At 43.9% G+C, this 13917-nt stretch overlaps 1 protein-coding gene across 1 annotated transcript; it reads right to left on the reverse strand.

Moving 5' to 3' along the window:
* Positions 1-6834: 6834 nt before the first annotated feature.
* On the reverse strand, positions 6835-12916 carry LOC133474306 (zinc finger protein 180-like). Its single transcript, XM_061765879.1, has 3 exons — positions 12747-12916; positions 10513-10634; positions 6835-8893 (listed from the first exon to the last, which is right to left on the reverse strand). The coding sequence occupies exons 1-3, from the start codon at positions 12750-12752 to the stop codon at positions 7537-7539; spliced, it is 1485 nt and encodes a 494-aa protein (XP_061621863.1). The 5' UTR covers positions 12753-12916; the 3' UTR covers positions 6835-7536.
* Between the last annotated feature and the right edge of the window lie 1001 nt (positions 12917-13917).

Genomic DNA, 13917 nt, shown 5'->3' on the forward strand with positions numbered 1-13917 from the left:
ATTCTGTATGAAATAAATCCAATAAAAGTAATTTAATTAGAAGACTGCTTATGACTCAATGCATGCTTGGCAGTCAATTAAAAAAAGAAAAGGAAAAAAGGTGTGTGTGGGGTGTTATATACAGGGTGATTGAAAAGTAACGGTGGGCGACTGGTTAGAGGGTCTGCCTCACAGTTCTGTGCCTGCGTGGGTTTTCTCCGGGCACTCCGGCTTCCTCCCACATCCCAAAAGCATGCATTATAGGTTGATTGAAGACTCTAAAATTGCCCGTAGGTGTGAATATGAGTGCGAATGGTTGTTTGTTTATGTGTGTGCTCTGCGATTGGCTGGCAACCACTTCAGGGTGTACCCCGCCTCCTGCCTGAAGATAGCTGGGATAGGCTGCAGCACTCCTGTGACCCTCAGAAAATGGATGGATGGATGAAAAGTAAGAGCAAGTCTATTCTACCAAACCAATGACTTTGGAAGAACGAATACGAGAAGTTATGTCTTCCATCCCACAAGAGTTCCTTGTGAAATCATTTAATGCGGTTCCCAGGCGGCTTGAGAAACTGGTGGCTAATGCTGGCGCCCATATCGAATTTTAAATAAAACTCCATGCAATACACTTTCCTCAATTATAGTTCAGAAATAAATTACAAGTACTTCAAAATAGGGAGTTACTTTTCAATCACCCGGGAGATTAGCGGTGACCAACCTTCCTTGCTCCACTTCAAGGACAAGTTACTTTAACGTAGATATATTTTGACAACCGGCATAGGAGAAAATAAAAACAAATGATTCAATATTTAACTCAGCAGTGCGCCATTGCTATGACAGTAGTTGTTGTAATATCGTTTTCAAAAACTCCAAAGGCTCGTCGTTTAATGCTGGCCAACGTATCATATTTGAATTGGAGTTACTTGGTTGTAGGTGAAAACAGCCCACTGACATCGATATTCTTTGGGAATAAATATCATGAGTAATTGCTGTAATAGCCAACTCACAACGCCTCTTTGATCAGCTCAATCAAATTTCTTTTTTCCACATACATTTGTTAGCTTTCTGGAAGTCGCAATATGTGGCGACATACTCTGTGTGGTAACGGAATCCAAACTTCAAGTGGGTTATCTCCACAGGATGCTCGACTAAAACATCCAAAATAAATATGGAAATCCACGTGAGAATGGGAGGGTGAACAGATTTGACAGGGAACAACTGCATTTTAGGGGTTCTCTGCCTAGAGTGTGTCTGTCTAGAAGTTACGTACGAGATGAAAGATTTAAGTGGACGAAAGAATCCGCGCAGCCAGAAAAGCGTGTACGTAGCTGTGCGGGTTTTATGACTCAAGCACATAGGAGAATATGGCCTAAAGTGAGCCGCAGCAATGTTAGTCACTTTTTGCAGAGTATAAGAATATTTGACTGTAACAATTGTTATCTTGTCTGTCTACAAGACAGTTGCTGCAGAATTTTAGTTCAAAAATGCCGGTTTGAGTAAATAATATACAAAATATCATTTTCTCTGTTTTATGTTTAAAATTCAACTGGTAATGGCAATTAAATGCTTGCAACACTTGGTCTCCTTTTTTGAAGAATTGTTTTCCATCTGCTTCTTATGAGATTCCCTGCCACCATTTAGTGCTTGTAACTCAACCTTTTGCAACTCAGGACAAACAAATGGCCAAGCAATGGCTCCTATCTTGGAAAACTCTTAAGTCGGGTCACTCGTAAATCGAAGTGCCACAGTATTTGTCTGAAAAAAACAAACAAACAAGGAACGATTAATTTATTTAATTCATAGTCTAAAAATGTTTCTTCTACTTTTACTTTATTCTCAAAGCTCTGGAATATTGTGAAATGTTTTCTACTCAAATATTATGGCCCAAGTGTGTGAAATCTTAAATTAAAACTGAAATTGATCACATAATACTTAAGGTAAGGGTGGTATAGGCTTAGGGTGATTGTTCGAGCTCAGGCTACAAAGGGTTAGGGCTCATGTTTGGTGTTGTTTGGTGATGGAGTTATGGATGGTTAAGGTGAGGATACGGATTTTGTGCTCAAATGAATTGCCATGGAGTTTAAGATGGTGGGTTAGCGTTAGGGTTATGGTTCGGTGTCTGTCAGGGTTGACCGGATTCAGGTTAGGACACATTCAATAAAGAGTTCAATATAATCTGAGTGACTTTCTTTGATACATTATAGCTGCACGTTTTTAAGTTGAAAGTGTTGAATTAGTACTTCTACGACTCTCTACTTCTACTGAAAGTCCCTGTAGTGAAAATACATCTAAATTCGACACCCCACAGAGAAATGTGTTGTGGACAACCCAGTCAAATTTGAATGATTAAAACAATCACCAAGTATGAGGCGTTAAAATCAAGGAAAATCAAGCCGTTCTCTCCGACGCGTGGCGTGTGTTCGTTGAATGCGTTGAAACCACGCCCATCTCAACTATCGACTGTCAATTAAATACTGCTTCTACGACCTGGAAAAATGGATGCTAATCATCTAGCATATTCCTTATGCCTACACATAACTACGTTTGAGGTGTGAAAATATATCCTCTTAAAGACTCCGGTGGCTGGAATATATCGTACCGAGTCATCACAGGCTGTTCCACGCCGCAACAACGAGGTGCTCCGATGTGGCCACACCAGTGCGAAGCCCCTCCTCACATGCTGGTTGTCACATCTGAATTATTTTTTTATTCCCTCATTCTTCTGCCTTCTCTCTGTGACGTGCGTGCACTCACAGGTGACAACAAGGCGCACTGAAGCGGCCCTGCCAGCAGTCTCTCAGGTATAGTATAGTATAGTACATACAGTGGGTGAGGGGTGACGCAGAATGTTTTAGCCATGTCCAAATAAGCAGGAAAACTTAAATGGTGAAAAACAGTTTAATGCTATATATCAACGACATAGTTCTCAGTCTTTGCACATTTTTCAGAAATTATCTTCAAATATGTACAATTATAATGTATTTACAAACAAATTTCTCAGACAAATTCTCTTAACAGGGGTCTTCAAGAACAGTGTGTGAGTACCTTTGTCACATTGCATACTGCAACTTCATTGTTCACTTTTGACTATAACTACAATTCCAGAAGGTCATGCTTGTGTTGGGAGTATCGTTCATCATTATTACCATCGTTATGGCATCGTTAAGAAAGTCATCCTTACCATGTATGTAAAATCATTCCACCGGGATACCTGATTGGTGCACTGGTGAGCGCATGCAAAGTCGCTCTTTGTACTGTCTGTATGCATAGTATGGCAAGTTTAGCATTTATAAGGTTGGGTTCTTCCTCTTGCAGTTCATCATCCATCCATCCATTTTCTGAGCCGCTTCTCCTCACTAGGGTCGCGGGCGTGCTGGAGCCTATCCCAGCTGTCATCGGGCAGGAGGCGGGGTACACCCTGAACTGGTTGCCAGCCAATCGCAGGGCACATAGGAACAAACAACCATTCGCACTCACAGTCATGCCTACGGGCAATTTAGAGTCTCCAATTCATGCATGTTTTTTGGGATGTGGGAGGAAACCGGAGTGCCCGGAGAAAACCCACGCAGGCACGGGGAGAACATGCAAACTCCACACAGGCGGGGACGGGGATTGAACCCCGCACCTCAGAACTGTGAGGCTGACGCTCTAACCAGTCGGCCACCGTGCCGCCGCAGTTCATCATATGCGGGATAATGTATATTGTAACGGAGCACAACCCGACCAAATAGACCATAAGCATATTTTGCAACATTTTTAAGATGCATTTCAAAGTAGAGGAATCATCTTTTCCATATTTTTCTTCACATTTAGGTGACTATATCCTTGGCTCTAAGCATCGTGGGCACACTGGGGTCCTTTTGGACAGCCATTATCATCAATCCCAGCATGGAACGCTTCAGTTACAGCAAGTTTCAGTTTCTATTAAGACTTGCTCGAAGTCGACATGGCTAACATTGAGGAGGAAAGATTTCCAAAAACAATTTGAAATTTGGACTCATTAGAGGCGGCATGGTGGACGACTGATTAGAGCGTCTGCCTCACAGTTCTGAGGAGCGGGGTTCAATCCCGGCCTTGCCTGTGTGGAGTTTGCATGTTCTCCCCGTGCCTGCGTGGGTTTTCTCCGGATACTCCGGTTTCCTCCCACATCTCAAAAACATGCATGGTAAGTTAATTGAAGACTCTAAATTGCCCGTAGGTGTGAATGTGAGTTGCTAGTTTGTTCACAAAGCGGTGAACCTCACCTCATCTTTGCTTGTGAACAACTGAGCCTCTGGGGAATGCTCCTTTCATACCCAATCACGACACTCACCTGTTTCCAATTACTGTATTTTCACGACCATAAGTCATAAAAGTCTTAAATTTTCTCCAAAATGGACGGGGCGCCTTATAATGTGGCGCGCCTTATGTGTGCACTGAGTTCCAAAATCAGGTAAATGTTGTGTGACTTTAATGAGCACTCCGCTTGACTGAGTTTGAGCATTTCCTGCCGACACGCTGCTTATATGGAGGAAGGCGGATGTGACTGAGGACAGCATGCGGACGTAAAGGGGGAAGGGTGCGCGTGACAGAGGACGCTAAAGACACGCCCCCATAGGTATATAGTTCCGGTATGTGCATCGGTTTGGCTAAGGACCCCCGAAAATGGCACCTATGAAGAGACACGTTTACAAAGCACAGTTTAAACTGCAAGCTATTAGTTACACGGAGGAACATGGGAGCAGCCACGAGAGAATTCAAGATAAACGAATCCATGGTTCGCAAGTGGAGGAAGCAGGAAAACGAGCTTTGCCAAGTCAAGAAGGCGAAGCTGAGTTTCTGCGGAAACAAGGCGAGGTGGCCCGAGTTGGAAGACCAACTCGAGCAATGGATTAATGAGCAAAGAACACCCGGGAGAAGCGACTCTACAGTCACCATTCGACTGAGTGCAATAACTCGGAGCTTCCCATCATTCCGGGAGGCTTGACGAAGGAACTCCAACCGCTGGATATCGGTGTAAACGGGGCGTTCAAAGTGAAGTTCCGAGCGGCGTGGGAGCCATGGATGACAGATGGTGAACACAGCTTTACTAAGACTAGGAGGCACAATTCGTGACTAGATTGTGGATGCTTGGGCTAACGTGTATGCTTGCACTGTTGTTCAAGCATTCGTAAAAGCCGGCATCATTTCTGAGGAGCCGCACGGCAACAAGACTGACTCCGACAATGACGAGAGGGAACCTGGCGTGTTTGATGGAGAACTTGCCCAGCTGTTCATTTCGGATACAGAAGATTAGGACTTTGATGGATTTGTGGATGAGGATTGATAAAAAAAAATAACGTGAGTACATTGTTAAATACTTCAATAAAGTACAACCGAACTCAGTTTTGCTCCCGCTGCCTTTTTCAAAACATTGTTTTAGCGTGCATGCATGCTACCGTATGTTTTAAGCTAGCGTATGTTTTACCATGCCTGCGCCCAATAATGCAGTGCGCCTTATGTATGTGTATGTGTATGTGTAGACATAAGCTACAGTGGTTACGGAAAATATTCAGACCCCAAAGAATTTTGGCAAGGCACAGGTCTGGCCAAGATTACAAACAAATATCTGCTGCACTTAAGGTTCCTAAGAGCACAGTGGCCTCCATAATCATTAAATGGAAGACGTTTGGAACGGCCAGAACCCTTCCTAGAGCTGGCCATCCGGCCAAACTGAGAAATTGGGGGAGAAGATCCTTGGTGAGAGAGGTAAAGAAGAACCCAAAGATCACTGTGGCTGAGCTCCAGAGATGCAGTCGGGAGATGGGAGAAAGTTCTAGAAAGTCAACCATCACTGTAGCCCTCCACCAGTCGGGGCTTTATGGCAGAATGCCCGACGGAAGCCGCTCCTCAGTGCAAGACACATGAAAGCCCGCATGGAGTTTGCTAAAAAACCTGAAGTGACTCCAAGATGGTGAGAAATAAGATTCTCTGGTCTGATGAGACCAAGATGGAACTTTTTGGCCTTAATTGTAAGCGGTATGTGTGGAGAAAACCAGGCACTGCTCATCACCTGTCCAATACAGTCCCAACAGTGAAGCATGGTAGTGGCAACATCATGCTGTGGGGGTGTTTTTCAGCTGCAAGGACAGGGAGACTGGTTGCAATCGAAGGAAAGATGAATGCGGCCAAGTACAGGGATATCCTGGACGAAAACCTTCTTCAGAGTGCTCAGGACCACAGACTGGGCTGAAGGGTCACCTTCCAACAAAACAATGACCATAAGCACACAGCTAAAATAACGAAGGAGTGGCTTCAGTACAACTCTGTGACTGTTCTTGAATGGCCCAGCCAGAGCCCTGACTTAAACCCAATTGAGCATCTATGGAGAGACCTGAAAATGGCTGTCCACTAACGTTCACCATCCAACCTAACAGAACTGGAGAGGATCTGCAAGGAGGAATTGCAGAGGATCCAGAAATCCAGGTGTGAAAAATGTGTTGCATCATTCCCAAAAAGACTCATGGCGGTATTATCTTAAAAGGGTGCTTTGACTAAATACTCAGCAAAAGGTCTGAATACTTATGGCTATGTGATATTTCAGTTTTCCTTTTTAATAAAAAATTTAACAATTATGTTTTTTTCTGTCAGTATGGGGCGCTGTGTGTACATTAATGAGGAAAAAATTATTTTAGCAAATGGCTACAATATAACAAAGACTGAAAAATTTAAGGGGGTCCGAATACTTTCCGTACCCACTGTATGTGCGTATTCACATGCTCATTTAAAAAAAAAAAAGTGAACTAGATTTCTGACTGTTACTCTCTCACCCTTTTCTACAATAAAAAATATTTGGGTGGAAAAATTCAACTGGTTGAACCAAAAAAACTGCTGGAAGCAAGGACACTTCGTCTTTTATTTGGAGAAATGTAAAAGAAAGAGAACAGGCGTGAAGGAATACTTTTCAAAGTGTGTTTTAATGTTTAAAGCATGTGGGAGATGTAAAGCTATTTAAAACATTAATTTCATATGGTCTCTCTATATAGCAGATTTTTACCTTTTGCAGGTGGGTCTGGAACATTTCCTTCGCGATAAATAGAGGGTTCACTGTGTGTATGCTTCTAAACCATCTGTAGCAATTCCGAATCTATAGCTATATCTGTAACATCTAAAAATATGACAAAAACATAAAGCATTTCAATGAAAATACATAATACTCACCAGAAATGTATATTCATTAATTCGTGACGCTTACTTCAGACGTGTTTTGCTTGTCGAACTAGTCTTTCCCTGAACCAACCAATTCGAGGATGGAAAAATTGTAGGCCAGCTAGCAGGCCCTGCAAGGACAAATTTGAATTCTAATTGGTCAAAAACATAGTCCCATTGATAATCTAGTTTAAGTTACATTGACCAGCCCTGCTGAAGGCCCTGGGAACATGAGATTGACATGACATTGTAATCAAATAAATAAGATGGAATTATTTTATAATAGGTTTGGGTCCATATTTAATGCGTCTGTCTGGGTCCAGACCTAGTCCATCTATTGAGGACGCCCAGCACTAGACAAACCGACACTTGTGTCCTCTTCGTGCTACATTAAGCTGAGGAGGTGGAACTCTTCGTAAAGTTGCTTTGGAGGTCGCCGCAGCGCCGGTGAACACGCATGTGCTCCGTCACGCGGTACTGCCGGGAAAAGGTCATGTGGCATCGGGGGCAGGGGAAGGGCTTGACCCCCAGGTGAGAGCGCATGTGTCGGTTCAAGGTGCCGCGCTGGCTGAAGGAGCGTGTGCAGAGGGAGCACTGGAACGGGTGGCGAGCGGGCCGCAGCGTGCTGAGCGTGGACGTAGACGCTTGAACGTAGTCGCGCACGGTGGGAGCTGTATAGGCTTGTTTACGCGCCACATGTTGTTCTCGCACTGCTAAATGTCTGTTAGCCTCATTACATGAAGCCCCAGTGTCGTCCTTGTTTGTGTGACTGCGGCCGATCGCAGATGCTGTTTCTTGTTCCAACGTCTTGTCCGGAAGAAGTAGAGTAGATGTTTGGTTTCCAGGTTTGAAACTGCTGTAGACACCGGCCTCGTCTTCATCACTGGACCGCTCTGACAAATTTGATGAGAGATGATGAAGGATTGGGTGCTGTGTGTGATAGCGAAGGCATCCTCGATAAGATGTCTCCTGAAGATGAAACATGTTGTCATCACTAAGATGTGGATGTGTGACTTTAACGTTCGCATTGGTGGTTAGAAGCTCTGATTCCAACTTTTTGGAGTCCTCCTGCTGTGTTCTTATCTCGTCAAGTCCACAGATGTCTTCCAGTTGGATCTTTATGCAGTGATCCTCTCTTACGCTCATATCTTCACTGTAGTTCCCTGAATAGGAGACCTCCACAAGCGGTATCTCATGTGAGTCATCAATACAATGCTTGTTCCTGTACTGGTGATTCTCCTCCACAGAAGCCACTTGGAGGCTGGACGGCATTGTTGAGGCTCTGCTGCTGTGACGAATGACTGGTACTGGCCCACAGGACGATAAGGGAGAAGCCTGGTCCACATGGGCCGTAAAAGGGACAACATGTTTTTTGTCTACTCTATTTTGTATCATCCTCTCCCTATCTTTTTTTGACACCTCAGTGGTGTATGTTACACTGTGATCCAAATACAGAGGCATATGATTCCCGCAAGTCCTAAAAGGTTCACTAGATGCTTCATTCATTTCCATTGGTGGAGCACTCATTAGAACCTCCCGCAGTTGCTCCATCTCCAAGAGGCGGGCAGCGGCAAGTAGATCACGGTACTGTTGCCAACTCCGAGCGGGAGGCGGAACTCCCGTGTAAATGAAGTCCAACACGAGCTCCAGGACAGAGTCGGCCAGATATGGAGCCTGTAGATCCACCAGGGAACCTGTAGAGGAGAGGATAGTGGCCAGAACTGGACTGGCAGCAGCCAGAACACACCTGATGGGGATAAAAGCAAAGGTAGGAGGTAACAAAAAAATTATAATCTAGACACTTCCGTGGTTTCCCACTGCTGCCGATGTATTGCATCCTAAAAGTATATTAGTAGTCTCAGTTCTGGATCAATCACCCCACTGCAGTTAGGTATACGGAGCCCTATTTTCATGAACGGTGTAAATCTGGCACAGTGGGTGGTGCAACTGCACAGCAGGGGTGGTAATTTCGTGGACCAGCGCAGCCAGTCAGGGGAGCCAAAAGTGCGCCATTGTGGGTACATTTACAGCTGATTTCATTCACCAATCAAAGCGGCTCCTCTCATTCCCTTTAAATGTGGCGCAATGACAGTCTCGATGGAGACATCTGTGTGCGGATGAGGACGAGGCGGTAGTTGCAGTGATCCGTGCGTGAGGGAAGCATTGTCGCTGCTCTTGGCCCGTGTGACATCAAACAACGTGAGCGGGTAGGTTCCCCTTTTACATACAGAATGAGCTGGCGATAACCGCTGATGTCTTAAATATGTCCATGGACCACATGTGTCTATCCCTACACCCGATCCTTTGTGTGAACCCCACCCACAGCTGTGTGCCAGCCAGTGGGATGATTTAAAAAATGTAATAGCAATGAAGATAATAATGCAGTCACTGATGGTGTAGTGGTACACTCGCCTGACTTTGGTGCGGGCAGCGTGGGTTCAGTTCCCACTCAGTGACGGTGTGAATGTGAGTGCGAATGGTTGTCTGTGTCTATATGTGCCCTGCGACTGACTGGCGACCAGTTCAGGGTGTAGTACGCCTTTCCCCTGAAGTCAGCTGGGATAGGCTCCAGTTCCCCGCGACCCTAACCAGGATAAGCGGTGTTGAAAATGGATAATAATAATGCATTCAATGAAATGATTTCTACAATAATACAAAGGGTTTGATGCCTGCACATGTCTGTAAAGCTCAGAACGTGTCTACCTGTAACCGGATCATCCATCCATCCATCCATTTTCTGAGCCGCTTCTCCTCACTAGGGTCGCGGGCGTGCTGGAACCTATCCCAGCTATCATCGGGCAGGAGGCGGGTTACACCCTGATTGCTGGTTGCCAGCCAATTGGAGGGCACATACAAACAAACAATCATTCGCACTCACATTCACACCTATGGGCAATTTAGAGTTTCCAATTCATGCATGTTTTTGGGATGTGGGAGGAAACCGGAGTGCCCGGAGAAAACCCACGCAGGCACGGGGAGAACATGCAAACTCCACACAGGCGGGGCCGGGGATTGAACCCGGGTAACTCAGAACTGTGAGGCTGACGCTCTAACCAGTCGTCCACCGTGCCGCCGTAACCGGATCAACTTCAGACGTTAGACGTGGTTACAGCAGGCGTGAGTTTAGACCAACTTTTTGCCACCAAATTGTCACATTGTGCTGGGTGCAAGTCATAAGACACGCCCTTGTTGCACCAGTACGCTCAACCTGTCTTCCAAATTGGAAAATCAAATTCCGCCAGTTTTTGCGCTCTGCCGCAGATGCGCTGCCTATGACAATAGAGCCCTATGTGTAAAGAAAATTCCTTTTCATTGAGCATCAAGTTCGAAAGACCTGATCTGAGTATTAGTAGCAATAGGACTTACTTGTGTGCTGGGTAGAGATGAGCTGGGTCCAGTGTCTGTCTGAGCACACAGTCACACAAGTGAGCTTGCTCTCGTTGGTGGTTCAGCCTCGCCAGTAGTGAAGCTGCATGGCGACCTACGTCCTTCATACAACCAGAAGAGAATACACTCAGTGTGAGGGTGCTTTAAGAAATTCAATCTGACGCCCTAACTCTACTATAACTGTGCAAGTGTTCCGAGAAGCAGAGCGCGCTCCCTTTCTTTGAATTTATGAACGACCGCCTTGCTTGAACGACTTGCCGGAACAGCTTCCATGCTCGTCCTGCTTGATGCTTTGATGCTCTGTCTCCCCAGTCAGAGCGGCCAGTGTGACACTGAATTACCGAACAGCACAATCCAACAACGCTCTGAGTTTCCTAACGGTATGGCAGGTAGCAGTGCGCGCTCGGAGTACATTTCCTAACGCATCCAAAATAAAAGAATCTATTGACGGGACAACCCGAAAGGAAAAGAAGAAGATTGTAGTATATATAACGCACTACTGTATGTTCATACTGGAGCGCCTGCTTCCTTATATTAACACAGGGTTGCTCCAACAGATGAGGACACTGACCAATTGTCAGCCAATAGCTCCCCATTTAACTGGAAAACGTAAGAGGGAGCACATAATTCGGGCCATCTTCCACTGGCTGCCTGCGCACTTTACAGTTTATTTTAAGATTTTTTGTTTGTTTGTTATTAAATCTTTAAATGGTTTCCCCCTATTCTGCCTCGCTGAGGTGCTCAATCCCTACGCTTCTGGAGGTACTGATGTCGAAGCAAAAGCTCAGATGGGATAGAGCTTTTTCTGTTGCTGGTCACTTTGAAATGACCTCCCTCTGCACATTAGACAACCCCCCTCACTGTCATTGTTTTAAAATTTATATATGCAATTCCCATTATATATACGGTAAAATAATTACAGTATATTAATTAATTAATTAATTAATTAATATTACTTATTATTTATTCATTAATATATTTTATATTAATATTATATTTATATTTATTATTAATAAATTATTAGTTGAAATGAAAATTCTAAAAAAAAACGGTTTTTAAATGATAATGGTCAGTTTTGAATTACACTGTCAGAGGTAGTAATTTAGTATTCATTTTTGTGGTCGTAGATGTTGTCCTTTTCCTGTAATTACGTACTTAGTGTAACCAAAATATATATACGTGTGTGTGTGTTGGTCTGTGGGTGTGTGTGTGATGCAGTGTTCTCTAAACCCATCCATCCATTTTCAACACCGCTTATCCTGGTTAGGCTCACGGGACGCTGGAGCCTATCCCAGCTGACCGGGCGAAAGGCGGACTACACCCTGAACTGGTCGCCAGTCAGTCGCAGGGCACATATAGACACGGACAACGATTCGCACTCACATTCACACCGTCACTGAGTGGGAACTGAACCCACGCTGCCTGCACGAAAGTCAGGCGAGTGTACCACTGCACCATCAGTGACTGTTCTCTAAACCATCAAAAACAATAATTAGGAATACCTAAACAGTAAAGCTGACTAGAAATTCGTAAATTCATTTGCCGTTAATCGGGACAATTTAAATGGTGGCAGGTTTGTGCTGACTCCCATTTAACATGTCTTTGAATGTAACACATTAAGTCTGAAAACAGCCGCATGCCAGAGAGGGTGTGTACACTTGTGCAACCATAATATTTCAGTTGTTATTTTTACTTCCCCTCTCAAAAGGATTAAAAAAAAATTCAGTTGAGTGTGACATGTTCTATGTCACACTAATTGTGATAAAAGCTTTGAAATATCTTGGTCTATATTTTATATCACAAAAAGATTGCATTTGAACAGGGGTGTGAAGACATGTTTTATTCGCTGTATACTTACCTGCCTTAACATTAACTACTGTATGGTACATCTATATCATTATCATACAGTGGAGTTATACAACACTACACACTACAACCACAGTAATAAAAATTGCTAACAGGCTCAGTCAGTTATGTACATTACAGTATTCTCTTAGTAAAGAATTCTTTGGCTCTTAATAGTTTGTGCAGGAGTACTTAAAAAATGACCAATGAGTGTTATTTACAGGGGTACATACTAATTCATAGACATGCGATGTTGGGGATAACTCTATGACCTTATTGTATCACATGACCCCTTCCGTCCCCTCCCCCGAAAAAAGCAGAACAGCAAAACTTGCCGAAATAATATTTAAGTAGAAGATTTCACTTACCTCCATGTTGTAGTGGGAAAAGGAGATTCCAATCCCTGTGTGTGCACAGTGAGGAGAATGGAGCGAAGAAAAGAACCATGGTCAAGGATATATAGTCAATGTACTAACTACGCACATGCTCGCCTTTGGAAAACGATCACACGCTTTTCATGCTGGAGCCTTGGTGTGACGTGAAGGAACAAGTGCTTATAGGGAGAGCTGGCTTCTGACGTGACCATTTCCATGGCCCAGTATGGAGGGTCCGCAAGGGCCGGGCCACAGGGAACCAACCACACAGCACAAAGTTGTTGCTTCATGTTACAGACACCAACTTTGCTTGTGTTTATGCCGTACCCTGCAGAAGAACTGAGAGGGATGAACTACCAAATTACAATTGTTTGTGTACAACAATTGTGTGAACTCACATGTACAGTACATGTGGTTACATCATTAAACACTTTTTCTTTTTTAATCTGTCCTGTTCAGCTGGATGGCCATGCAGAATGGTGGATCTGTATTCCTTTTGTGCTTCAACAGTTTTGCTGTGCAACGGGGGAGTTTGAAACAGTCCCTCTGCTTATTTTTTAATTTGTTTAATTGTTCTTATCCATTTAACACTTTCTATTGTAAATCTACAGAGGGAGTGGGCCACCCATCACGCTGACACTGTGTTGACAAGTCCAAATCAGGTCCTCTCTCCACCCTAGCACACCACGTGCATGTCACACCTCTTTTGCCGCAAACCCATCTACTGTTACTACATACAGTGGAGCCACTAGAACATTCTCCCTGGCAAATGACCAGTGGAAATACAACTGGGTGACACGCCTGATCCATTTAAATAGAGGCCATTTAATCAGGAGCCCCTGAACTAATACCTACTGTATGTGTAATTGGTAATATGTGACTGGAAAACAATGTGACACGATATTAGACACACACTAGATTTATAGACATCTGTCGGGCACGAGTTTTTATGAGTAGAACAAATGTCACAGGTTTATTTGGATCCCGTTCAAATGTTGTGTATTAATAACAGTACTTGAGTTCTCAACATGGGATCTCTTCTATTTTGATGAAGGTAGGATGTTATTCCTCACAAATTCAATATTAGTACTAGTGTACACTATGTATATTTTATTACTTGTAATGTTTTAATGAATTGTTCTTTATATATATATATATATATATA

The sequence above is a fragment of the Phyllopteryx taeniolatus genome, chromosome 2, assembly GCF_024500385.1.
Source record: "Phyllopteryx taeniolatus isolate TA_2022b chromosome 2, UOR_Ptae_1.2, whole genome shotgun sequence".
Taxonomy (NCBI): domain Eukaryota; kingdom Metazoa; phylum Chordata; class Actinopteri; order Syngnathiformes; family Syngnathidae; genus Phyllopteryx; species Phyllopteryx taeniolatus.

What these genes read in the sequence shown, in the direction of transcription:
- LOC133474306 (XM_061765879.1), bottom strand. An exon ending in CATCTCTACCCAGCACACAA is followed by an intron (nt 8,894 to 10,512) that starts GTAAGTCCTATT and finishes TATCCCCATCAG; the next exon opens with GTGTGTTCTGGCTGCTGCCA.